Source organism: Ruditapes philippinarum, unplaced genomic scaffold (assembly GCF_026571515.1).
Source record: "Ruditapes philippinarum isolate M1 unplaced genomic scaffold, ASM2657151v2 ctg2114_1_1_1_1, whole genome shotgun sequence".
NCBI classification, from domain to species: domain Eukaryota; kingdom Metazoa; phylum Mollusca; class Bivalvia; order Venerida; family Veneridae; genus Ruditapes; species Ruditapes philippinarum.
Genome location: NW_026859460.1, coordinates 200,800 through 227,380, shown reverse-complemented (window position 1 = coordinate 227,380; position 26,581 = coordinate 200,800). Strand labels below are relative to the sequence as shown.

The 26,581-nt window shown below is 33.8% G+C and overlaps 2 protein-coding genes across 2 annotated transcripts in view; one reads left to right on the top strand and one right to left on the bottom strand.

Annotated features, from left to right (window-relative positions):
* Positions 1-18,939, top strand: part of LOC132756571 (meiotic recombination protein REC8 homolog) — a 35,726-nt gene extending 16,787 nt beyond the window's left edge. Inside the window, exons 8-18 of the mRNA XM_060747671.1 lie at positions 1,599-1,690; positions 2,314-2,492; positions 2,885-3,029; positions 3,496-3,651; positions 4,308-4,368; positions 8,008-8,244; positions 9,340-9,410; positions 10,147-10,298; positions 11,804-12,025; positions 12,381-12,496; positions 16,389-18,939. Coding sequence (XP_060603654.1) covers positions 1,599-1,690; positions 2,314-2,492; positions 2,885-3,029; positions 3,496-3,651; positions 4,308-4,368; positions 8,008-8,244; positions 9,340-9,410; positions 10,147-10,298; positions 11,804-12,025; positions 12,381-12,496; positions 16,389-16,465 — 1,508 coding nt within the window. The 3' untranslated portion in view covers positions 16,466-18,939. The remainder of the gene's footprint in view (positions 1-1,598; positions 1,691-2,313; positions 2,493-2,884; positions 3,030-3,495; positions 3,652-4,307; positions 4,369-8,007; positions 8,245-9,339; positions 9,411-10,146; positions 10,299-11,803; positions 12,026-12,380; positions 12,497-16,388) is intronic.
* Positions 18,940-22,963: 4,024 nt separating this feature from the next.
* On the bottom strand, positions 22,964-25,569 carry LOC132756583 (homeobox protein HMX3-like). Its single transcript, XM_060747692.1, has 2 exons — positions 24,460-25,569; positions 22,964-23,562 (listed from the first exon to the last, which is right to left on the bottom strand). The coding sequence occupies exons 1-2, from the start codon at positions 24,623-24,625 to the stop codon at positions 23,093-23,095; spliced, it is 636 nt and encodes a 211-aa protein (XP_060603675.1). The 5' UTR covers positions 24,626-25,569; the 3' UTR covers positions 22,964-23,092.
* Positions 25,570-26,581: the final 1,012 nt, after the last annotated feature.

Here is a 26,581-nt window from a genome sequence, read left to right as displayed (position 1 = left end):
ACTTATTTATTTCTTAAGAGATCAACTTAATACTTCAAATATATGCACCTTATCATTAACCACATGTTATCTGACAAGGTTCATAACTCTAGCACCAATATTGCAAGAATTATCCCCCCATCAACTTAGATTTTTTTACTAGAAAAATGTTATTTTTTACTATAACTTCTTTAGTTTTAAAGGTATATACCTCAAACTTCAAATACTTATTCCTTATCATCAATTACATTTTATGTGACAATGTTCATAACTCTTGCAGCAATATTTACAGATTTATCTTTCTTTGAACTTAGGATTTTCTTTAAGAAATAGAACTTCTTTTTTTCTTTAGGTATCTACTTCAAACTTCAAATATATATTTAAGAAATAATATATCCCAAACAGTGATTTTATTGCTCAATAACATCACTGTTTGGAGTTCGGATGCGAGGAATTATATCACGAGGGCGTAGCCCGAGTGATATAATGATGCGCATCCGAACGACAAACAGTGATGTTATCAAGCGATAAAATCACCGATTTGGATATATTATTTCGATTGTAGCACGACATCAACAAATAAATGCTGTTGTAACTGATATAAGGGTAAAATTGTTCCTGATTTGTTTCCGTACTTATTTTCAGCGCGTTGCATTTTTTAAGTGGTTACGTCACATGTATGATGATTACGTCACATGTCTAAATATAGAACGTCAACAGTGAATTTGTTGCATAATAACACACACTTTCGGTTCTTCTATGATCAATAGGGAAAAGTTAGAATTCTTATCATTACACACATGTTGTGTGACAAGGTTCATAACTCTATCGTGACTATTTCTAAAATTATTCCCCTTGATCTTGGAATTTTTGTTAACAATATTATTTTTTTACTATAACTTAATACATATTTATATATCATTGATTTTTCTTTCATAGTTTTGTCTTCCTTACTGCGTCCAGTATTTTATCAGTCAAGCTATGCTGTCTCCTGTGACAGCTCTTGTTATGAATTTATTATCATTATATTAGCGCACTTTGTAAACCATTTCACTGCCATTATTTAGTGGTATAATTACAAAGTATTAACTTAGTTCCTGTCTCGGACATGTCTAAGAACTATAGGAATTGACTCAAGCAGATGGCTTTATGTATGTAGAGCAGATAAAAAAAAATCTGGAAAAAAGGAAATTCCTTAAAAACAATGAGAAACAATACTAAAGGTTGACAAATGCAGACTCAGTTTTATTGAATGTGTTCATTAGATATAATGTAACATCTACCATGCCCCCAATAGCTTCACTTAAGCAGTATTTAATTGTCAACATCAATAATTCAAAATGACCAGAACATTTTTTTATAACAACACTTGACTTAGATGACTTGCCAGTTGCCACACAGCACTTTACATCTGTTTAATATTAAGAATAAGTACCTGTAATGCCCAGGATTTTGGCTTTGCCGTTTTCTTTAAGAACCCGTAACTCAAGAGACAAAGTTATTATTGAAACATTATTTTTATTATGATTTGTTTCATGAAAATGTAATAAAAGATCAATTAATTTTTGTAGAAGTATTTTAATTTCATTACTGTCAATAATGAAGTCTATATTTCACAGATGAATCAGTGCCTTTGGTAGCTGATATAGAGCAGATTACAATGAGGGATCCCCCACCACTGATTGTAGACACTCCCCTTTCACCTATACAGGTAAAATACTACAGGAATTAACAGTTTCAAACTTAATCTAAAGCTTTTTTAATTAAGTTATACCTTATCTTTCTGTATCACTGTGCCAAACATGAAATTTTCACTTTGTTTTGTCCAAGTCTTGTATCGATAGGGCTGTCATTAATTGAGTGCAAAGCATATTGACCATATACCGATATCGAATGACAAATATCTGTGATAATATACATTGATATATAGATAAATACTCATGATTTTTTGTATATAAAACTTGTTCATACCTGTTTATAAAATAAATGTTCTGTTCATTCAAATATGATGTGTCCTATTTCTAAATGACCTTTGCATGATTTTTTTTCTGACCATATTTTGTCATCACTGAGCACTATAAAATGTGACCATTATGTAACAACAGATAAGTGTTAGACATGGCAACCTGCTTTTGTATATGTTTTTATTGAATTTTCATAATTTATAGACATTTAGATAATTCATCAAAATAATTGATTTTTTCAAATGTGTACCAATTATTGATCAACAGAAAAATATCAACAATACATCAATATTGTCTCTATCAATGACAGATCTATGTCAATTGACCTCCAATTAATTAAAAAAAATAAAAACAATTCCTATCACAATAGGTTCCTAAAGATGTAGATCTTCCCATGTTGGATAATAGGGAGATGGAACTGTTACTGGGCCAAGTAGAGGAGCCTGCACTACAGGTATCAGATCTGTTACCTACCAGCACACCCTTCAATCTAGATGTAGACAGTGATACCAGACAAGCATTACGATTCCAGCAAACTGCACTAGAAAGGTGAAAATCTAGTAAATAACTTATCATATTTATACCATGCATTGAATTGCTCTTTGAGTAGTTACCTTTACCAGACAGCTTCTCTTCCTGTTATAAAATGATAGATTTATCTACAACAAATATAGATTTTGCAAGTCATTTTTATCTTTCTTTCCGTTGACTATATATTAATTTATCCTGTCAGTATTAGCCAGATCTGTTTCATATTAAATTTACTGACTACTAGCATTGTTAAAAGTATTCACAATTTGAATGTGACCAGTAGTGCAATATGCCATTACACCAAAACAAACTTGAAGTTTTAAGCCTGCTGCAACCTCTTTATTCTGTGAAAATTTATCTGAGATCCGATATTCCTTATAGAACATTATAATTCAATATATCCCGCACAGCCCCAGTCGTATAATACAGGAAGACAAGGAGAAAACTCCAGAACGACCTCCTTTGTCAACAGTACCAGAGACTCGTGCAGTGCCTCCTTCCCCAGGTGTCACTCAGCAAATCATTACTAGTCCATTGCCAAGAAGAAACATACCTGTATGTTAGAAATAGTTTATTCTTTCATATAATATGATGTTTGTATGTAAGAAATTTTAATATTATCTTATCAGTTGGGTTTAATTTTTAGTTTATACATGTATTGGTTGATTACTTTTATTGAATATTCTATGGTAATTTGCAATGGTTTACAAGATATACTTGACTTGACTTATATGGTATTTATAGCAAACACTAGCTATATTATAAATCTGTGATATATGTAAAATATTATTATACATGTATAAATAACCAAATTTTGTTGTTATATTTAAACAATCCTTACTCCTTGGCATATATTATACAGAATCTTACTTCGATGTTGCTTATTTTTAAAGTATGGTACTTTAGTTTGGCTGTTCTTCCTTAGGCCCTCCAGCATGCCTGAAATAATTTTTGGGTGATTTTTTTTAGGACAACCAGGCAATGTTTTAATGTTGAATAATTGTGACTGAAATTGTTTCAGGGACGGTCACTAGAGTTAGAATTAACAGCTGATGTTCCCAGTCCTACACAGCGTAAACGTAAAAGACAGCTGGCATTTGCCGATGCTGAAACACAGATACCGAAGAACAAAATGAAGCAGCATATGACAACAGGGAAAGATACATGTGAAAACTTTGTATGTTCTTTTATCATTTCCCCTCTCTTTACATACTTTTCATTAAATTTATTTGTCTCTTTAACAATTATAACTTCTTGATGAAAAGTTTCTAGGTATGGCAGCCACTGTATTACATATATACATTTAATATCCAGCAGGCCAAATTTTTACAATTAAAATTGTTTGCGATAATTATTAAAATATATTGGAAAGATGTTGTCTTTAAAAGTTTAGTTACAGAAAAATAGACCCTTGCAATTGGATAAACTTTAGGATTTTATGATGCCAGAGTTAAGACTTATAGATAAGTGTCATTTTGTGGAATTGTTGGCGGCCTCAGTTTTAATGCAAAAACTTATTATAAAACATGATGCAGTTAAACAAGAAAATTAAGTAAAAAAAAAAAATAAGATCAGAATTGTTTATATTATACTTCATCATATCTGTTTTGTGTTAAATTGTGCTTTATATAATGACAGACTTTAAGGGAAAAAATATTCAGATCTAAATATTTTTTAAATGTATCCTGTGATAAATAACGAAATCTAGGCAATGTTACCCATATTCAAACTCATTATTGCAGAAAAATTGCTTTGACAAATTTCATATATATTGAAAATGATCTGTGAAACTTTCACCTTTAAGACATTTTATAATTTGGTAAATATATACAGGTACTACCAGATGTTCATGGTGTTGGAGCCACTGATCTGTTAGCTGTTGCAGGCAAAAAAGGTTAGGTTAATACTCGGGTATCTATAATTTATTTCAAAACCAGATAATAATGACAGCAATGTATTTTTTTAAGTTATATAAATTAAAAAATTTCCAGTGACAAATGGTATATATAAGTCCCCCTTATTTAAGAGTTCTCACTTCTGCAAACAAATTTCATTATAGATGTTTGTCAGAGAATGATTTTGAAATGGCTTTAAAAGACTTTTAATATCCCATTTGTCAAATAAGCTTGTATTGAAGGGTTATAATAGAACTATAATAGATCATGGGGTATGTTTTGTGATATTAATTAACCAGAGTCATTACTGTTAACGTTTACAATTACACAAATCATTTTGAATGCCACCAACAACATTGGAATTGAGAATAAAAAGTAAAAAGTCCAATATGGGAATTTCAGAGTAAATAAAAAACTAAACTAACACCTAATAATTATGCCCCCATTTCGAAGAAAAGGGGGTATATTGCTTTGCACTTGTCGGTCCGTCGGTCCGTAGACCAAATGGTTTCCGAGTGATAACTAAAGAACCCTTAGGCCTAGGAACTTCAAACTTGGTATGGTGATTGGTCATGACAAGTAGATGACCCCTATTGATTTTGGGGTCAAAGGTCAAGGTCACATTGACCTTGTAAGCAAAAACGGTTTCCGATCAATAACTAAAGAACCTTAAGGCCTAGGAACTTCAAACTTGGTATGGTGATTTGTCATGATCAGTAGAGGACCCCTATTGATTTTGGGGTCAAAGGTCAAGGTCACATTGACCTTGTAAGCAAAAACGGTTTCCGATCAATAAGTAAAGAACCTTAAGGCCTAGGAACTTCAAACTTGGTATGGTGATTGGTCATGATCAGTAGATGACCCCTATTGATTTTGGGGTCAAGGGGTCAAAGGTCAAGGTCACATTGACCTCTTGGGTAAAAACGGTTTCCGATCAATAACAAAAGAACCCTTAGGCCTAGGAACTTCAAACTTGGTATGGTGATTGGTTATGACCAGCAGATGATTTTGGGGTCAAGGGGTCAAAGGTCAAGGTCACATTGACCTTGTAGGTAAAAACGGTTTCCGATCAATAACGAAAGAACCCTTAGGCCTAGGGACTTCAAACTTGATATGGTGATTGGTCATGATCAGTAGATGACCCCTATTGATTTTGGGGTTAAGGGGTCAAAGGTCAAGGTCACATTGACCTTGTAGGTAAAAATGGTTTCCGATCAATAACGAAAGAACCCTAAGACCTAGGGACTTCAAACTTGATATGGTGATTGGTCATGATCAGTAGATGACCCCTATTGATTTTGGGGTCAAAGGTCAAGGTCACATTGACCTCTTAGGTAAAAACAGTTTCCGATCAATAACGAAAGAACCCTTAGGCCTAGGAACTTCAAACTTGGTATGGTGATTGGTCATGATCAGTAGATGACCCCTATTGATTTTGGGGTCAAGGGGTCAAAGGTCAAGGTCACATTGACCTCTTAGGTAAAAGCAGTTTCCGATCAATAACTAAAGAACCCTTAGGCCTAGGAACTTCAAACTTGGTATGGTGATTGGTCATGACCAGCAGATGACCCCTACTGATTTTGGGGTTAAGGGGTCAAAGGGCAAGGTCACATCGACCTTGTAGGTAAAAATGCTTTCCGATCAATAACTTAAGAACCCTTAGGCCTAGGAACTTCAAACTTGGTATGGTGATTGGTCATGACCAGCAGATGACCTATTGTTTTTTAGGGTCAAGGGGTCAAAGGTCATGTAACATTGACCTTGTAGGTAAAAACGGTTTCTGATCAATTAACTAAAAACGCTTAGGCCTAGGAACTTCAAACTTTGTATGATGATTGATGGTGACCAGCAGATGACCCCTATTGAGTTTTGGGTGAAGGGGTCAAAGGTAAAGGTCACATCGACCTTGTAAGTAAAAACGGTTTCTGATCAATAACTTAAGAACGCTTAGGCCTAGGAACTTCAAACTTGGTATGGTGATTTTTCATGACCAGCAGATTACCCCTTTCGATTTTGGGATCAAGGGGTCAAAGGTCAAGGTCACATTGACCTTGTAAGTAAAAACGGTTTCTGATCAATAACTAAAGAACACTTCGGCCTAGGAACTTCAAACTTGGCATAGTGATTGGTCATGATCAGCAGATGACCCCTATTGATTTTGGGGTCAAAGGTCAAGGTCACATTGACCTTGTATGTTAAAACGGTTTCGGATCAATAATAAAAGAACCCTTAGGCCTTGGAACTTCAAACTTGGCATGGTGATTAGTCATGACCAGCAAATGACCCCTATTGATTTTGGGGTCAAGGGGTCAAAGGTCAAGGTGTAAGTAAAAACGGTTTCTGATCAATTAACTATAAATGCTTAGGCCTAGGAACTTCAAACTTTGTATGATGATTGGTCTTGACCAGCAGATGACCCCTATTGAGTTTTGGGTCAAGGGGTCAAAGGTCAAGGTCATGACCAGTAGATACTTGATAACCCTTATTAATTGTTTGATCACTGGGTCAGAAGTCATGCATAATTACCTTATCACATGAATAATTGGCTGCTGATAGGGGGCATACATGTTTTACAAACATATCTTGTTAAAGCAATAGCTTCAAGATATAGCTTTTAATGCCTCCAAAGGGTTGCATATTTAAATTCCACTGTTTGTCCATCTGTGTGAACTAGTGTCCGGAATTTAACTTTTTCATGCATTTAAGGATTTTTTTTGGCACAAATGTTTACCACATCATGATGATGTGTTGCGTCTAAGAACCATGTCCCTTCCTTAAAGATCAAGGTCACACTTAATACTGTTCGAAGGTTCACATTCTCACAACTGCAGTTTAAAGTAAAACACAATCATGTCTGGACTTTGTCATTCATGGAATTATTTTTTAATATTTACCTTGCATATATGATTATGTCTTCCACATCAAGACAATATGTCAGTTTTAAGGACCATGTCACTTCCTTAAAGGTCAAGGTCACACTTAGAGTATGAAGGTACACATTCATGTCTGGACTGTAACTTTGTCATGCCTGGAAGGATTTTAAAATAACTTTGCATAAATGTTTACCACATCAAGACATCATGTTGTGTCCAAGATCCAGGTCCCTACCTCAAAGGTCAAGGTGGTAAGTTTGCTATGAATAGCACTTCATTTCACAAGAACAGTATTAAGCAATTAGTAACTTTATTTCTTTTTTTTTTTTCATAATACAGTCATTGGATTTAGCACTGGCCCGGTGGCCCATGGCCAGTGAAAATTAGTTCGGGTCAGTGTAAATTTTAAGAAAATGTAGTTAAATATATAGTAGAATAAATTCAGAACTGGAATTCGGGCCAGTGAATTCAAAATCTTAAATTCAATGACTGATAATACCTTTCAGCAATACAATTCATGTATGAAACCTTTTTAGGGGCATTCATCACTTTTGTGTGACAGCTCTTATTGTACTCAAATTTTCTTGTATAAGTAATTTCAAAGAATTCCCTTCTGAACAAAAATACTTGAAAAAAAAGCAACTACTCTATAAGTATCAATGCAGTCTTCATCATTTGGGGGAATTGACATTGAGAAAACCTCTGATAACTGGTAGTTACATTTTTAGGAATAAAAGTCTGATTTATAAAGTTTTGAAATTTTAGAATTAAGAAAGGAACCATGGCATCATCTGTGGGCAAGAAATGCTCGTTTCCGTAGAAACATCCCAGAGCAAGATTTAGCAGAGGCAATATCACCACCTCCATTACAGGCACCTGACCAGATAGATTTACCAACAGAACTGCCAGCTGTTGATATGTCAACACTTCAAAACCTAGGAGAAACCCTGACGCTAGGGCAACCAGCTGCTTTATCACCTGTTGTACCTCCACCATCTGAAGGTTTTGATTTAGATTTCCGTTAATTGAACAATTTAGGACAAATATGTGACATGCATAAATATTAATACCTAATATTGAGGATTTTTTAATATGTATGAATTAACTGAGTTACTGTTTTATTTAGTTAGAGACCCACTATAGGTGTTTAAACTGGAGGAGACTAGGTCTCCATTCCTGATATATCTGAGACAAATAGACAAGGTTGATAAAACTCACCAGTATAGTTGTGTATTATGTGAATAACTGGTAACATGGAAATTATGTTTACATATATTTTTTGTCATCCCCAAGAATTCTGGGTGGTATGATTTAGTGAAGGAAATAGTTTAAAAAGGACTGAAAAGTAGATCATCATCCTGATATATTTACTATTTAGAAATGTATAAGTTATAAATCCCTTGCTGCATAGTGGGGACGGGATTATAGGAATGGCCTCCATCTGTGTGTTAGTCTGTCTGTCCATAACATTTTCCTGTCCACTCTTATCTCATAACTTTCAAACTGCTGAAAACTTCTTCAAATACTTTAGCACAAATGATCACCAGTATGAGACGATGTGAAAAGCTCAACAACCAGGTCGCTACCTCCAAGGTCAAGGTCACAAAGTGCAACAATCAGGTCTCTAACCCATGGTCAAAGTCACACTTTAAGGTGCAATATTAAAAAAAGCCCTACAAATTTATGTTTGCTCCATAACTTTTAAACTACTGAAAAGTCTTTAAAAATTACTTACCAATTTACAGAGCGCAGCAGTCAGATCGCTATCTGAAAGGTTAAGGTCACACTTAAACAAAATAAAACAACAACATTTTTTTTTGTATCATAACTCAAAATACTTATAAAAATTTCAAAATAACTTTGCACAAATGATCACCATTATGAGATGATGCCCAGAGCTCTAAAACCGGGTTGCTACTTCCAATGTCAAGGTCATACTTAAAGGTTGTTCAAAAGCAATAAAATATACTGCGGCAAGGAAATACAAGCCGTCCTTCAGCTTGCCATGTTTTCTTATTTATTAAAACTGGAATTTTTTATTAAGTTTATTAAGTATTCAGAAAATGTTAATGAATTTCAACATAACTCATTTTTCAGACCGTAGGAGAAGCAAGCGTAACATTTCTACTCTAGAAGAATCTGTGGAGGAGTTGCGAAGAATATCAATGGTAGATATAAATATATTATCATAAGTTAATTGTAACTTTAGCTATTTTACATTTAAAGGTAGTGACATTAGAAAACTAGACTCATTAGACCCCATATATGTTTTTAAATTTTAATGAAGTAAGATAACACTGTCTAAAATAGTCTAAAATGTGATATTTTAAAGCAAGAAATGTCAATACTCTTCACTTCTATGAAAAATGATGGTTTTCATTAGCATAATTTGCAATATAATTGAAATTGGTTTTGTTACAACTTGTATCACTATAAGCTGGAACAATGTGTTAAAATATGATAAACAAGATCAACAAGGAAAGGTGGCATTCAATGAATGCAACCTTACTTAATCCTTACTTATTTCAGATATTTATGATTGATATATACAATTTGTTTTATATAGGTTTTTTCTCAACTATCAATAGCTCCATAGAAATTATAAAGTAGCATGTTATTTTTTAATGTTTTACAGACCTTTAAATCAACTACAATGTAGCTTTTTCAAAGGCGTACCTACATTACTGTTTCATATAGTCAAATATGCAGGATGAAAACAGTATATTTTATACATTTTTTCAAAACTTTGCATGATCTTAATATTACGAAAACAGAAACATTTTAATCCAAAATATGGGGGTCCCCAATTTGTTTTCATGTTATCTACAGCACCAGCCTTTCAAACCCTGCAACATGTAAATATTATTTAATTTTGAATAAATTAGTGTAAGAAATTGTTTACAGTCAATGACTGGGACTCCAGCACCTGACATATCACTGAGAGAGATTAACAGAGACGCGTCCACATCTCGTATAGAGACTCCACGACCTCTAGGATTAGATGATTCTCTTATACTGGAAGAAAGTCGAGACTCTAGGAAAGGCAGCACAAAAAAGTAGGTTTATTCACTAGATCATAATTATAATTTATTAAAATACCTATAAGAAGACGCTAAGAAAGAGGATTGACAAAATGATAAAAAATCTTTTATCATGCTTTATCTGAATGTTTTTTTTATTGATAATTATCTCCCACTGATGTCTATTTACAACTTTGACCTTTTGTATGAGTTATAACATCAAATTGGTACTTAAGTGAGAGTGTGAAAAAATTATCATCAAGGGAGGTAATTTATTGGAGTTGAAAAGTAATTTCACTAATTCTTACTCCTTTGATTAGTTTTTATGTCTTGTGCTTGATATAATGTATGTGAGCATGTTTCAGGAATTAGAAATGCTCAAACGAGTCTGGTGAATTATTTTCTGTATTTAACTTACAAATTTATTTGTTGATTGCCTATAAAATACATTTTTATGCTCCCAAAATTTTTTCGGAGGAACATATAGTCGCCGGGTTGTCCGTATGTATGTCTTGAATTCGTGTAGGGGCCCATAACTTTGTTATTTTAAGTCAGATTTTACAACTATTTCACAGAAATGACCTTGCAGCAAAATCATGCCCAGCCCATTATAAACTTCGTTTTTTGAAGTTGCATTTTACAACTATTTCGCAGAAATGATCACCATATTGAGATGACGTGTCGCGCACAACATTTGGGCCACTACCTTGAAGGTCAAGGTCACAGCATGTCCTTGCAGCAAAATCATGCCCAGCCCATAACTTTGTTATTTGCAGTCAGATTTTACAACTATTTCACAGAAATGATCACACTATTCAGACGACATGTCGCCCGCAAATTTGGGTCGCTATCTTGAAGGTCAAGGTCACTGTATGACCTCGCAGCAAAATCATGTCCAGCCCATAACTCGGTTATATGAAAGCGGATTTTACAACTATTTCACAGAAATGATCACCATATTGAGACGCGTGTCGCGCGCAACATTTGGGTTGCTACCTTGAAGGTCAAGGTCACAGCATGACCTTGCAGCAAAATTGTGTCCAGCCCATAACTTCGTTATTTGAAGTCGGATTTTACAACTATTTCACAGAAATGATCACCATATTGAGACAGTGTGTCGTGCGCAAAATTTGGGTTGCTCCCTTGAAGTTCAAGGTCAAAGCATGACCTTACAGCAAAATCATTTCCTGCCCATATCTTCGTTATTTGAAGTTGGATTTTACAACTATTTCACAGAAATGATCAACATATTGAGACGGCGTGTGGCACCCAAGTCGGTAGATAGATCTCATTGAATAGAAGTGCAGTGCAAAGAACAGTAACTCTTCCTTGCCTAAGTTTGGAATTATCACACTTTGAACTTTGTTTGGGACATAACTCTGAAACTACTAAAGATATACTTTTCTATGTCCAAGACCTAGTCGGGGAGCATCACCCGGTTCAACCGGCTCTTGTCTTAAAAGTTGTTAGAAAGATGCAAGATCACAAATAATTGTTTTCAAACTGTCTTATTTGTCTTATAAATAAAATATCTTTACTAGACGTAGAACGAGATCTACAGCATCTAAAGATGATGAGCAGCAAGCCCCGCCCTCTATGATGGAATTACCCTCTGGGACCAGCCTTCAGACAAGCCACACCTCCACTGGTCGTACACTTTACGATGTTGTAGAAGAACCAAGATTCGAGGGTCATTATGTGGCAGTACCATTGTTACAGTATATGACAGAGGACCAGGAACAATTACAGGAGGAATTACTAAAGTAAACATTTAAAGACACTTTTCATATACTTTCAATTAAGCAGGTTCGTAATGACTTCATAACGTATAGAATTAATCTTTATTTCTAGTGATTAACTGTAAAATGTTGAGTGCAGGTTCAACAAAACTAGTGAAATATGAGTACCGGTAAATTTGTGAGGTTTCAGGCAAATAGCTTCATTCCTTCTATTGTGGATCTTAATTGGCTAATTAAATAATATTAGTTTTCCTTTTTCATTTTGTACACAGACAATAATGATCGTACCTTTTAACAGATATATCATTCAAAGGACTAAAAGATATTTTAAAATCTTGTGATTAACTGCATATATAAGAAAGGTGATTTTATATTGCAGGTCTATAGAAGGTGATATTGAGGATCAGGCAGATCAGTACACTACTTTCCTCAGTATCTGTCCACCACAACTTGTAGACAGAAAAACTGCTGCCAGGAAATTTTCTGCTCTACTAGGTATCAATGTCACAAAGATGACAATTTGTCTCATTATCAGGGTTAAAGAAGTTTTCTGGAGTTTTCATATAGACATATAGGCAAAATAAAAACTGTTCAATAGAATTTCTTTAAACTTTGCATGTTGTTAGAATATGATAACAGAAACATTTTAAGCGGAAAAAAAATGGGGGTCACCGTTCTCATTTTTTAGAGAAAAAAGAGAAAAAAATTAAACAGTTCATTTTATTATGCCCCCACTTTGAAGAAGAGGGGGTATATTGCTTTGCACTTGTCGGTCCGTAGACCAAATGGTTTCCGAGTGATAACTAAAGAACCCTTAGGCCTAGGAACTTCAAACTTGGTATGGTGATTGGTCATGATCAGTAGATGACCCCTATTGATTTTGGGGTCAAGGGGTCAAAGGTCAAGGTCACATTGACCTTGTAAGCAAAAAAGGTTTCCAATCAATAACTAAAGAACCCTTAGGCCTAGGAACTTCAAACTTGATATGGTGATTGGTCATGACCAGTAGATGGCCCCTTATGATTTTGGGGTCAAGTGGTCAAAGGTCAAGGTCACATTGACCTTGTAAGCAAAAACGGTTTCCGACCAATAACTAAAGAACCCTTAGGCCTAGGAACTTCAAACTTGGTATGGTGATTGGTCATGATCAGTAGATGACCCCTATTGATTTTGGGGTCAAGGGGTCAAAGGTCAAGGTCACATTGACCTTGTAAGCAAAAACGGTTTCCGAGTGATAACTAAAGAACCCTTAGGCCTAGGAACTTCAAACTTGATATGGTGATTGGTCATGACCAGTAGATGGCCCCTTATGATTTTGGGGTCAAGTGGTCAAAGGTCAAGGTCACATTGACCTTGTAAGCAAAAACGGTTTCCGACCAATAACTAAAGAACCCTTAGGCCTAGGAACTTCAAACTTGGTATGGTGATTGGTCATGATCAGTAGATGACCCCTATTGATTTTGGGGTCAAGGGGTCAAAGGTCAAGGTCACATTGACCTTGTAAGCAAAAACGGTTTCCGAGTGATAACTAAAGAACCCTTAGGCCTAGGAACTTCAAACTTGGTGTGGTGATTGGTCATGATCAGTAAATGACCCCTAGTGATTTTGTGGTCAAGGGGTCAAAGGTCAAGGTCACATTAACCTTGTAAGCAAAAACGGTTTCCGATCAATAAATAAATAACCCTTAGGCCTAGGAACTTCAAACTTGGTATGGTGATTGGTCATGATCAGTTGATGACCCCTATCGATTTTGGGGTCAAGGGGTCAAAGGTCAAGGTCTAATTGACCTTGTAAGCAAAAACGGTTCCCGATCAATAACTTAAGAACCCTTAGGCCTAGGAACTTCAAACTTGGTATGGTGATTGGTCATGACCAGTAGATGGCCCCTTATGATTTTGGGGTCAAAGGTCAAGGTCACATTGACCTTGTAAGCAAAAACGGTTTCCGAACAATAATTAAAGAACCCTTAGGCCTAGGAACTTCAAACTTGGTATGATGAAATGTCATGATCAGTAGATGACCCCTATTGATTTTGGGGTCAAGGGGTCAAAGCTCAAGGTCACATTGACCTTGTAGGTAAAAACGGTTTCCGATCAATAACCAGAGAACGCTTAGGCCTAGAAACTTCAAACTTGGTATGATGATTGGTCATTGCCAGCAGATGACCCCTATTGATTTTGGGGTCAAGGGGTCCAAAGTCAAGGTCACATTGACCTTGTTGGTAAAAACTGTTTCCGATCAATAACTAAAGAAGGCTTAGGCCTAGGAACTTCAAACTTTGTATGATGATTGGTCATGATCAGCAGATGACTCATTGATTTTTGGGTCAAGGGGTCAAAGGTCAAGGTCACATTGACCTTGTAGGTAAAAACGGTTTCCAATCAATATCTAAAGAACGCTTAGGCCTAGGAACTTCATACTTTGTATGATGATTGGTCATTGCCAGCAGATGACCCCTATTGATTTTGGGGTCAAGGGGTCCAATGTCAAGGTCACATTGACCTTGTAGGTAAAAACAGTTTCCGATCAATAACTAAAGAACGCTTAGGCCTAGGAACTTCAAACTTTGTATGATGATTGGTCATGACCTGTAGATGAATCTATTGTTTTTTGGGTCAAGGGGTCAATGTCATATTGACCTTGTACTTAATGACGGTTTCTGACCAATAACTCAACTACTCAAGTTGCCTTGGTTGATATTTTTATATTAAACTAAAAATGCTTTTGGTATACACATTTGAAGGTCTTATATATGTAATATAACAACTTGGCTGTCATTAATGAGGCCTACATGATTCATAAAATTTATGCATATATTATTTGGTAAGATTTGTAATAACTTAAATTGCTGCACACAACCTATAGGGTCACAATAATTATTACCTTGTGACTAGTCATGACCAGTAGATACTAGATAACCTTTATTAATTGTTTGTTCACTGGGTCAGAAGTCATGCATAATAACCTGATCACATGACTAATTGGCTGCCGACAGGGGGCATACATGTTTTACAAACATATCTTGTTTTAAATTGTAATACCGTACCATTTTCTTTTTACTAGCTCTGTCCCAGTCAGTTGGATAAATAGGGGGAATATGTATATTATTTGGAGAGGGGAATGTGGCTGACTTTTGGCCCCAGATTGTCCTTTTAAAATTCTCTTATAATTGATGATTCATAGAAAAGGCTGAGAACACTGAACTATCCAATAATTTGATAAATATTAGGGGTGTCACGGTTATAAAAATGCTAACCATTTAACGGCGACGTAATAACCGTGTTAAACTTTTAACCGACTGTATTCATAAAATCCTTAGATTTTCAACATTCTAAATGCTGTTTGTTTATGACAAGATATGCCATTTTGTTCATATTTTAATGTACTCCAAAATGATTACAATACATATCTGAATATGAAGTAACTGTTTTCCGCTAGGGTCATACCGTTTTCAATCAGATTGGAAAAAATACATTGTTGAGTACAACTTAAATACAAACAATTGTCATATCTAGTAAATTGGCTATTTATGTTTCAGATAAATTATAATGGTAATGCATAATTGCTAGAAAGAAAAAAAACTTTTAATGTTAAATATGAACAAGTTCTTTCATCATGTGAGTTCTTAAGTTGTTAAGAATTGTGTTAAGATACTTCAGGTCTAACCTAGACATGTGAATTTGTACAATCAAAATAATATAAGTATAATAACACACAAAACATGGCAGTAAGCTTTGGCTAGAAAATGTTTTTTAAGATTTGTGAAACATATTTATATTTTTTTTAATATAAAAAACCCCCATCTTTGAATACTATAAAAATCCCCCAAGGAACTTTTTTTTTCTTTCAACTGAAAACATTATATATTGTGTGTATGAATATGTATGTTTTCTTTGTAGTTCTGTTGTTATGTTGAAAACACTATTATTGGTTAACATAACTTTGTATGTTCCTATATTGGGATAGATGTATGATATTGGAAGTGGTGGATGGTTCCCCGACCCCACTTTCCACAAGGGAAAATAAATGTCCAACTATGTTGCTGAAATTTAAAAAAAAGCAAAAACAATTGTCATATCTTGTTAAAGAAAAACACTAAGGTTTATTTAGAATCAATTTAAAAGTTTTCCGCTCCTCCATCAAATACTAACCTCAATTACTGATTATTTAATTTTCTTACCTTTTTTAGCTGAATACCAACCATACCCGTTTAAATGGATATACATGACACCCCTAATAGATATACAGGATACTACAGTGTACAATATGGGAATATATTGGACAGTCACATGCTATGTTTCAAAAGCACTGATCGGTTGTAAATAATTAGAATTAATTAAATAGTTTTATTGTGTTGCCCTCATGTCAAAGGTTTTCTATATTACAGAGCTCTGTGCCAAAGGATCTGTTATTGTCACACAGCAAGACTGTTATGAGGACATTTACATAAGAATGACCGAGTGAACCAATCAGAGATCAAAACTGCAATAGACTAACAGAGTGAACAGGGCATCAAAACAACATTAGACAGGGCATCAAAACGACATTAGACAGGGCACTAAAACAACATTAGACGGGGCACCAAAACAACATTAGACGGGGCACCAAAACTACATTAGACAGGGCACCAAAACTACATTAGACAGGGCACCAAAACTGCAATAGACAGGGCACCAAAACAACATTAGACAGGGCACCAAAACAACATTAGACAGGGCACCAAAACTACATTAGACACCAAAACAACATTAGACAGCGCACCAAAACAACATTAGACAGCGCACCAAAACAACATAAGACAGGGCATCAAAACTACAATAGACTGACAGAATTTGAACTGGAAATCTAAACTGACTGTATAGCTGCATTTGGCTCCATTTTCTCAATGTGCTAAACTTACAAAAAGTAGATACTTTAAATAAAACAATAAATTAGTTAATACATGTATATAACATTTCTACTTTTCTGGCAGGAAAAATTATTTTCTTAACCTCTAAGAATAGAGATTACCAAAAGTGAACACTTAGTTGTTTTTGATTATCAAAAAGATTGACTAATGACTAACTGACTTGATATTTTAGTGCAATGAAATAATAATTGAAATTTATTATTTTTCTTAATGACATTGTTATTTTTAAATAAGTAATCAAAACCTTATATACAGTATATACATGTCTGTTGCCCCTGTTAATTATTGTTCTTTTTATTTCAAATGATGTGAGCATTTGTTGTATTTTTACATTTGTTGTTATTCATTATATTTACTTTTATTTTGTTGTTATTTGTTATAATTAATTTATTTTGTTGTTATTCGTTATATTTACTTTATTTTGTTACCATATATTATGTGCAATTTATTGTTGTTAATGATATGTCATGTTATTTCATCATGCAGATTAATAAATCATGATTTAACTTGTTATTTTATTCACATTGATCATTATTCATGGTTTGACTTGTTATTTTATCACAGTTATTGAGAGTAATATATCATGATATTTCATTACACTGACATAAGTTATTAATCGTGATTTTACTTGTTATTTTATCACACTAGCTAATAAAAACATGTTACTTTATTATACTAGATATTGATAATGGTTTAACTTGTTATTTTATCACATTAGTTATTGACGATAATTTATCATGTTATTTTATCACACTAATTAATGATCACATTATATCATGTTATAAAAACATGTTATTTTATCACACTAGGTAAACGTTTTTATCACACAAGTTATTTATAATGTGTTTTTAGCTCACCTGTCACAAAGTGACAGGGTGAGCTTTTGTGATCGCTTTTCGTCCGGCGTCCGTCCGTCCGTCCGTCGTCCGTCCGTAAACTTTTGCTTTAAATGACATCTCCTCATAAACCACTGAGCCAATTTCATCCAAACTTCACAGGAATGTTCCTTTGGTGGTCACCTTTAAAAATTGTTCAAAGAATTTAATTCCATGCAGAACTCTGGTTGCCATGGCAACCGAAAGAAAAATCTTTAAATATCTTCTTTTAAACAACCCTAAGAGCTAGAGCTTAGATATTTTGGCATGAAACATCTTCTAATGAGTGTCTACCAAGTTTGTTCAAATAAAAGCCCTGGGGTCAAAATTGGCCCCGCCCCCGGGGGGTCATTGATTTTCCCTATATGCATATAGTAAAAACTTAAAAGATCTTCTTTTTAAAGAACTGTAAGAGCTAGAGCTAAGATTTTTGGCATGGAACATCTTCTAGTGAGTGTCTACCAAGTTTGTTCAAATAAAAGCCCTGGGGTCAAAATTGGCCCCGCCCCGGGGGGTCATTGATTTTCCCTATATGCATATAGTAAACACTTAAAAAAATCTTCCTTTAAAGAACTGTAAGAGCTAGAGCTTAGATATTTGGCATGAAACATCTTCTAGTGAATGTCTACCAAGTTTGTTCAAATAAAAGCCCTGGGGTCAAGATTGGCCCCGCCCCAGGGGGTCATTGATTTTCCCTATATGCATAAAGTAAAAACTTAAAAAATCTTCTTTTAAAGAACCCAAAAGAGCTAGAGCTTAGATATTTGGCATGAAACATCTTCTAGTGAATGTCTACCAAGTTTGTTCAAATAAAAGCCCTGGGGTCAAAATTGGCCCCGCCCTGGGGGGTAATTGATTTCCCTATATGCATATAGTTTAAACTTAAAAAATCTTCTTTTAAAGAACCGTAAGAGCTAGAGCTTAGATATTTGGCATAAAACATCTTCTAGTAAATGTCTACCAAGTTTGTTCAAATAAAAGCCCTGGGGTCAAAATTGGCCCCGCCCCAGGGGGTCATTGATTTTCCCTATATGCATATAGTAAAAACTTAAAAAATCTTCTTTTAAAGAACTGTAAGAGCTAAAGCTTATATATTTGGCATGAAACATCTTCTAGTGAATGTCTACCAAGTTTTGTTCAAATAAAACCCCTGGGGTCCAAATTGGCCCTCCCCAGGGGTCATTGATTTTCCTTATATGCATATAGTAAAAACTTATAAAATCTTCTTTTTAAAGAACCCAAAGAGCTAGAGCTAAGATATTTAGCATGAGACATGTTCTAATGGGTGTCTACCAAGTATGTTCAAATAAAAGCCCTGGGGTCAAAACTGGCCCCGCCCCGGGGGTCATTGATTTTCCTTATATACATAGCAAAAACTTAAAAAAATCTTCTTTGAAAAAAACCCAAATAACTAGAGTTTAGATATTAAGCATGCAACATCTTTAAGTAAATATCTACAAAGTTTGTTCAAATAAAAAGCCCAGGGGTCAAAAACTGGCCCTGCCCGAGGGGTGTCATTGTTTTTTTACTCTATGTGTATAGTAAAAAACTTAAAAAATCTTCTTTTAAAAAACCCAATGAGCTAGAACTTAGATGTTTTGCATGAAACATCTTCTTATGGGTGTCTACCAAGTCTGTTCAAATAAACAAATAAAAGCCCTTGGGTAAAAATTGGGCGGGGGGGGGGGGGGGGGCTATATACAGGTGAGCGACCTCAGGGCCATCATGGCCCTCTTGTCTACTATGTTTATGTTAGGTTTTTACGGTTGTTGTTGTATAACTTTTTTGTTACAATGAGCTAAAATTCCAAATCATGAATGCTTTTGTTACACTTTAATAAATCATGCAACTTAATATCTAAATTTATTTCTGTATCAAATCATGGTTAAATGGTTAGTTTAATTTAATTTTATTAAATTTCATTATCAAATCAGTATAGGGATCTATATTAATTGAAATGTAGATATGAAATAGCATGGTTACTTTTTAAAGAAAGCGAGATATTTTAATTCAAAACGTATCAAATACTTGGACAAAAAATCTTCTTTTTTTGTCTCAAATAGTAATTATTTAATTAAAACTACATAAAACCAATTATTATCATTATAAAATTAAATATATTGTATTTACACTTTTAGTTTCTTCATTCTTGTAATATATATTTATTTTAGAAAAGTTTAAGAGTTGTTCTTTTTCACCACTAAGAATGGAAAAAAACTTTGGTATACAATTTGATTTTAAAAACACTACTCCAGGTCTATAAAAAAAGTTAGCAATTAAAGGGGAATAACCAAAGTACAAGTTGAAGAATCAGATTTTTAGATTATGCCCCTTCATGTACCGACTGATATTGACTTTAAATAAATGTGGTACAATTTTCTCTGACTTGATTTTTGTTTTTATTTTTTTTAATTTATATTAATATTATGCTGCTTAAGAGAATGGGGAAAAGACATGTTAAACCGGGACCAGTTTCGAATGTTTAAACTGCTAACAAAGTGGTACCAGATATATTTTCAAACTGGCTATATTTCTATCTCGCATATAAATACTCATGTCTGTATAATAAAGTGCTGTAGGGCTTGGATGCTAATCGCAATTCATTGTGGAGAGAAAGTTAAAAACAAGTTTTTAGTCCCCTACCGGTTTACCCTCTGTCTCTCCACAAAACTGGGTCCCAAGATAAGCGATAACGCAAAAAGTACCGAAAATATTTTTATGAAACTTGAAATATAGGTAGATGGCAGACTGGAGATTATGCAAATCTTTCTGTTGAAAAATTTTGGTTGCTATGGCAACAAATGGCTTTAAAATAAGTCAAATATAACAATATTTGTGATAACTCAAAAAGTAGTGAAACATTTTTATGAAACTTAAAATATGGATAGATGGCAGTATGGAAATTATACTGATTTAAACATATTTTATTGCCAAAAATAAGACATATACATACATGTAGACAGTTACAATACAATGACATGACATATTTGGCAAAAGGGTTGACCCACAAGTTCTCTCAACATTAGCAACGGGTCTTCCATGGAAATTATACACATCATTTTAATCTTGACTATAGGGAGTATATTGAGAGCTGTCATACTTAACAAACGTCCGCGACCTCGTAAAGATTCCCGATTCAATTTTTTACGCTTTTCACTATAAGTTCTTTATTTCTAAAGGTATTTACTTCAAATATCAACCACATACGTGACAAGATTTACAACTCTAGCACAAACATTATCAGATTTACCCCCCTTGAACTTAGAATTTCCATAAAAAATGATGTTTTCACCAACTTCATTTTTTCTTAATGTATCTACTTCAAACTTCATATATATGTGTCATATCATCACTCAAATCATTTGGGAGAAGGTTTAATACTTTAGCTTGACTATTTCCAGAATCCCCCTTAAACTTAGATTTTTTTTCTAGAAACTATTACTTTTTACCCAAACTTCTTCATTTCTTATAGCATTTACTTCAAACTCCAAAATCATAATATTATGACAAGGGTTATAAATCTAGCGTCAATAAAGATTTACCCACAGAGTGTCTGTCAGTTTGTCTGTCTGTCCGTTCCTAAACACTGTTTTTAAAGAACTTTCCGCAAAATTTACTTTAAATAGAGAAAAGTTGAAACATTAAATCTTCTGAGTTCTTAGTTTGTCTATATCTTAGTAATGTGTTAAGTTTCCCTGCCTATTAATGAAATAATGTTTATACAAGAGATAATCAGAAGATCTACTTTTCTCAGGATGAATATTTATAACTATGTTCGTTCATTCATTCATTTAATGACATAATTCAATGACCAATGGCCCTTCAGAATGTTGCTGGGGTTCTAACCGGTAGAGGACTTATGGATTACTTGCAATACTATGATAAGTGCTTGTCTAAACATCTTTCTTAAATTGTGCAAAAGAAGCAGCTCTACAAACTTGTAAGATAATTTATTATACTTCTTTTTGTAAAATGAGAAGTGGTTATTTGTTTATGTCTCTAAAGGAATTAATCGATTTTTAAACATGACTGGAATATTATTTTCCGAGATTTGTGAACCATATGATGGGAGGTCCAGACACACAATTCAGATTATTCGTTCATCCGTCTTTCTAGAATAATTTTGATATTGAAATCCCTTAAACATTGAATGGACTGTTCCAAATTCAAAGCACGACAATAACGTGACAAATTTAGCACGTTGAATTCTAGAATAAAATTTCCATTCTGAAAACGCGATCAATTTCCATGTTTTTTTTTATTAGGTTTTGCTGGATTCATTTTTCTCAAATAAGTAGTAGTGTATTTAAATAGAAATGGATGTCATCGTTTAATACTGAACAAAAGTTCCAAATAGACCCCGTTTTTTCCATAGTATTGTAAGCAGTCAAACTTAGCAGTTCGGACATGAAAGGAAAATTTATAACGCATTTAACAGTGTAAAAATCCTATTTATTTATTTATAAACGCAATCTTCAATTGATTTACACTATCCCCAAAACCTAAAGTTGCCAGTTTAATATATTATGTGTCTTCAACATTTTAATATAAAGTTCGACTGAGCATGGAGGGAATGTAAAATCTGGTGATATGTTGGTATATGGCATCTTATTCAACTTGAATCCATGATTTTTTATGTCAACCATTCACCCGACTGTTTTGGTCCCGACGTTCTACACAAAACATTGAATTTGCACAGTGTTTACGAGAACAAATCTATGAAACAGATTTTTTCTCAGCATTGAATGCGTTATTATTTTTCTTTATGCCTATACTAATATAAAATAATAGCACTATCAGTATTTAATCCCTCCCCACATGAATCGCAACGGTTTAGTTGCAATGTTAGTTGCCTCTATAACCATGCAGATTTCTATAAAAACAACTCGCCATTTCATATGTTTTGACGGGTAGAAGCACTATTTAACATGGGATCGGCGGCCGAGTGGTAAAGATGTCTGCCTCTCAACCCGAGATGATGGGTTTGAGTCCTAATCGGGTCACGGCTATATTCCCTTACATGACACCAGAACTTGCGAGATACTGTTTCGCAATCGAGCTTAAATATGTTAAATTAAACTATTTCACAAGAAAATGATATATTAAGTGGTCTGTTTGTTAAAACAAAGTTAAATAAATACAATAAGTTTTAGCAATATTTATTAATATTGAAATATAACGAGTAACAAGCATAAAATATTCACCAAAACAAGACAAAAATAGCAAAAATTGTATAGCCTTATAGTAAGTTCATGGGCAAGACATTATTTCATAGTTTTTATTACAATTTAGTTGTAAATTGTAGTTTTAATAGAACACTGGTTGTCGGAAGAACGGAACTGGCGGTACCCCAGCTTGCCCTCTTTGCGCATGTGCGGCTGCAGCGACACTGTTGCACAAAAATGGCGACAGAAAAATTGGCGGCGTTTCTTGTGTCGGAGAAGTTTTGCCATCTCCGTTCAACTGAGCCTTCCATTTATTTCTACGGTTTTGAAACCAAACTTTCACTTGTGTCTCTGTTAAGTTTAGTGAAGTTGCTATTTCAGAACGTTCGGCGCTAGATAAATATCTTTTGGCGTCAAATGCTGCTTCCAGATAAAACACTTGTTGTCTAGAAAATACTGTCCTGGTTTTCTTTTTTGATTTGCATTTTAAAGAATCAGAGTCTGTGAGAGATTTTGATGGTGAATGTTGGGTTGATTCATATGATGAAGGAGAAGACATCTCGTCCCCGCTTTCGTCACCAGCAATATTTTCATCGTCTGCCGATTCGCTGCCTGTGAAATAAAAAAAATTTAGTTAAATTTACTGGTAATATTAGAAAAACGAAAAATAAAAGACAAATACCAGTTCATTAAACAAAATATAATAATATTTTTTAAGCGTTGTTTAATCCACAGACGTTGACGTAAAAGTCAGTGTTTTATTTTGTTTCGTATTTAAAAACGGTTGTTTCACAGCAATTTATTTACTTCGTAAATATTATAAATGTTTGACAAACACCTTGTTATTGAACATTACCATTTTCATTGTCGATTCTCTAATTTTAGTAGAAATATTTCTTATTGTTTTGTCATAAGGCTTGCAATATCCACATTTTAGAAAAATAAATACATTATTTAATTTTTACCAAACACGTTTTACCAGATAAGAATTTAACATTGTTAATAATGATAATGATAATAATAACGTAAAATTAAATGATAACCGTAAAAATGAATTACAAATAATTTTTTTCAAACACATTAAAGTGAATTAATCTATAATTGAAGGTCTGTAATGCAACAATTCAGTACGTTGTTAGACATTACAATAAACCACAAAAGAATTATACATGTATGTCGCTGGCAAATGTAAGATATATGACCCAATATTAAATATGTTTACGTAGCAGATAATGGTGCTCTAGAACAAAATACATGTATTAGTATCCATCTACTAAAGCATTTATAACTTTATAAACATTTCCCAAGAAATATAAACAGATACATTTACATTTAAAATTTCGTTTTTTTTATTAATATTTGAAACACTTAATATGGAAAATTTGCCATGTAGACCAATCCACTTTAATGTCTTGAATTATCAAGTACGATATATTCACACTAAATGCTGGTCGGATTTATAATGAAAACATTTGTTTTTATCAAAGTTATGAAAAAGATTTAAATTACCTAATGACTGTCTGATTCTGCCGTCTAGAGCTTCTGTCCCATACCCCGGTTGTGGACTCGTGTATCTGTCGTCCATATATGGAGAAAACTTCGGAATTGTCGGCCGTCTGTTTTCTGACGACAAAATACTGTCTATAGAAAAAGATAAAGTTCTTTTTTCTTCCATTGTCAGTTTTTGTAGTGTTTGTGTTTAAATCCAGAAAATCACTTCTTTAAAAAAATGCGAGTTAAATTATTCAATGCTTCTAAATTTCAGTGACCATTTATATGCACGTTCAATTTAATGTCTTCATTTTTTCTCCAAAAAACATGTCCAAAAGTAAATAACAAATTATTTTTATAATGGCACAGTGACTATTAGAGTAAGTGAAGCGAGTTTGACTTTTGACCAGTGGTCATTGCATTTTATACCCCAGATTATAAGGGGCGGTGTGACTTATGAAATTAAACTCTCACTTTTTACATTCTGATCATGATCAAATTTTAAGATAACCACAAATAGTCAATGGTCATTAAAAGGACCATCTCGTTTGTGTCGCTTCAACCCTATTTGGTACAATTATTATTTAAACGCCTTGTTTTGTTCAGGGTGGCACGGCCAAACACATAGGGGCTCGACCTGCGATAGACGAAATTACGCCCGATTCATATGAGAGATCGTATAATTGATAAGTTTTCATGTCAAATTGTAATATACAAAGTGAAAATACTTTGATCATTGGGATTTCAAGATGTTTATCGGTCACTTTCGCCTTCGGCCGGCTGACGGTCATTCAGACCTAGTATTTAGAGCGCACTGATTTAACTATCACAATGTGTGTATGGGCAGTAATAGGGGCGGGTCTCAGAGTCCTAAATTACAGTGGAAGGGCTGCCGTAAGTGGATGGTGGGTGTCGTGCGCGAGCGGGAGCTTTATTCTGTTGCAAAAACAAACTATCTAATTATGCTTTGACTGAACTTTGCTTGATTGATTTGTATTCTTTAGGCGCCACAGTAGTCGGTTTATAGAGAATAGTTAAAATCATTGCCTCCGAATGAACAATAAAAGACCTCTACGCTTTTTTGGCTTATATATACGCATATGATGTTACCAAGTTTCCTATATGTCATGCTCATGCTGAAACTATGAACTAATTTTAGATGTTTGTAAAGGAACAAAATTAAATGTCATACATGCATCATTTGGAAACCCCAATCAATCGCATAATAATGTCATCATGAATGTTATTTTACATGCTTAAACAAAACTAAATTGGAAAATGAGATGGAATTTAAGTAAACCGATTATGGAAGACATAATTATATAATTAAGTTTTCTATGTACTTTGCGACCATGTGCATTTTGTATCTATAAAAAGATTATATCAAGTTTTCAATTATAGTCGAGAACTGGTAAGCGGTTCATTGTATATCCAAATACGTATAGGGCCTATTTTCTCTGCATTTTTTCATGACAATAAAATTTACTTTAAGGATGGTAAATGAGTCATTCTGTATAACGCTAGCAAATATATAGAATAAACCGTGTATAAAACCAAATAAATTGTTATTTAGTTTGTATCAATCAAATAAATTCAAATAAACCACAAGTAACTTTACATTTACAATCAGTTACCTAACAATTGTACATATAATGCGATCATTTTATTATATTATACAGTGAAGTATTTTAAATGTTTCTATTACATTAACATTCCAGACATTTAAATGATACTATATGTAAGTGAATTACTGATTACTGTCTATCTGTGACACACCGTCCACCATTATTTAATTACGGAGTGTAACGTAAATGTAACGTAAATTACAGTGTTGCTCGTTGTGTTGACTTACCGAAATCGCTACGTACATTACTACACAGTCTTTATTATGTAACCTCCGGTATAATTACGGTACTGTTGTACATTCCTTAAATTTTATTCGCATTTCTTGATAAATAAATTCGAAATGCCAAGAAAAGAAAGAAGAAAAAAAAGAAATACAGCTTATTAGATGCATGGAAGTGATTAATCTGAAAATCTACTGGATTCACTTCAGGAGAATGTTATGATATGACCATAGAAATGTTATTCTTTTATTTTATCAAGAAAAGTACATTGCACATCATCTTTATATTTTAAC

What these genes read in the sequence shown, in the direction of transcription:
- LOC132756583 (XM_060747692.1), bottom strand. Translation starts at nt 24,625, where the DNA reads ATGGAAGAAAAAAGAACTTTATCTTTTTCTATAGACAGTATTTTGTCG. An exon ending in CAGAATCAGACAGTCATTAG is followed by an intron (nt 23,563 to 24,459) that starts GTAATTTAAATC and finishes TTTATTTCACAG; the next exon opens with GCAGCGAATCGGCAGACGAT.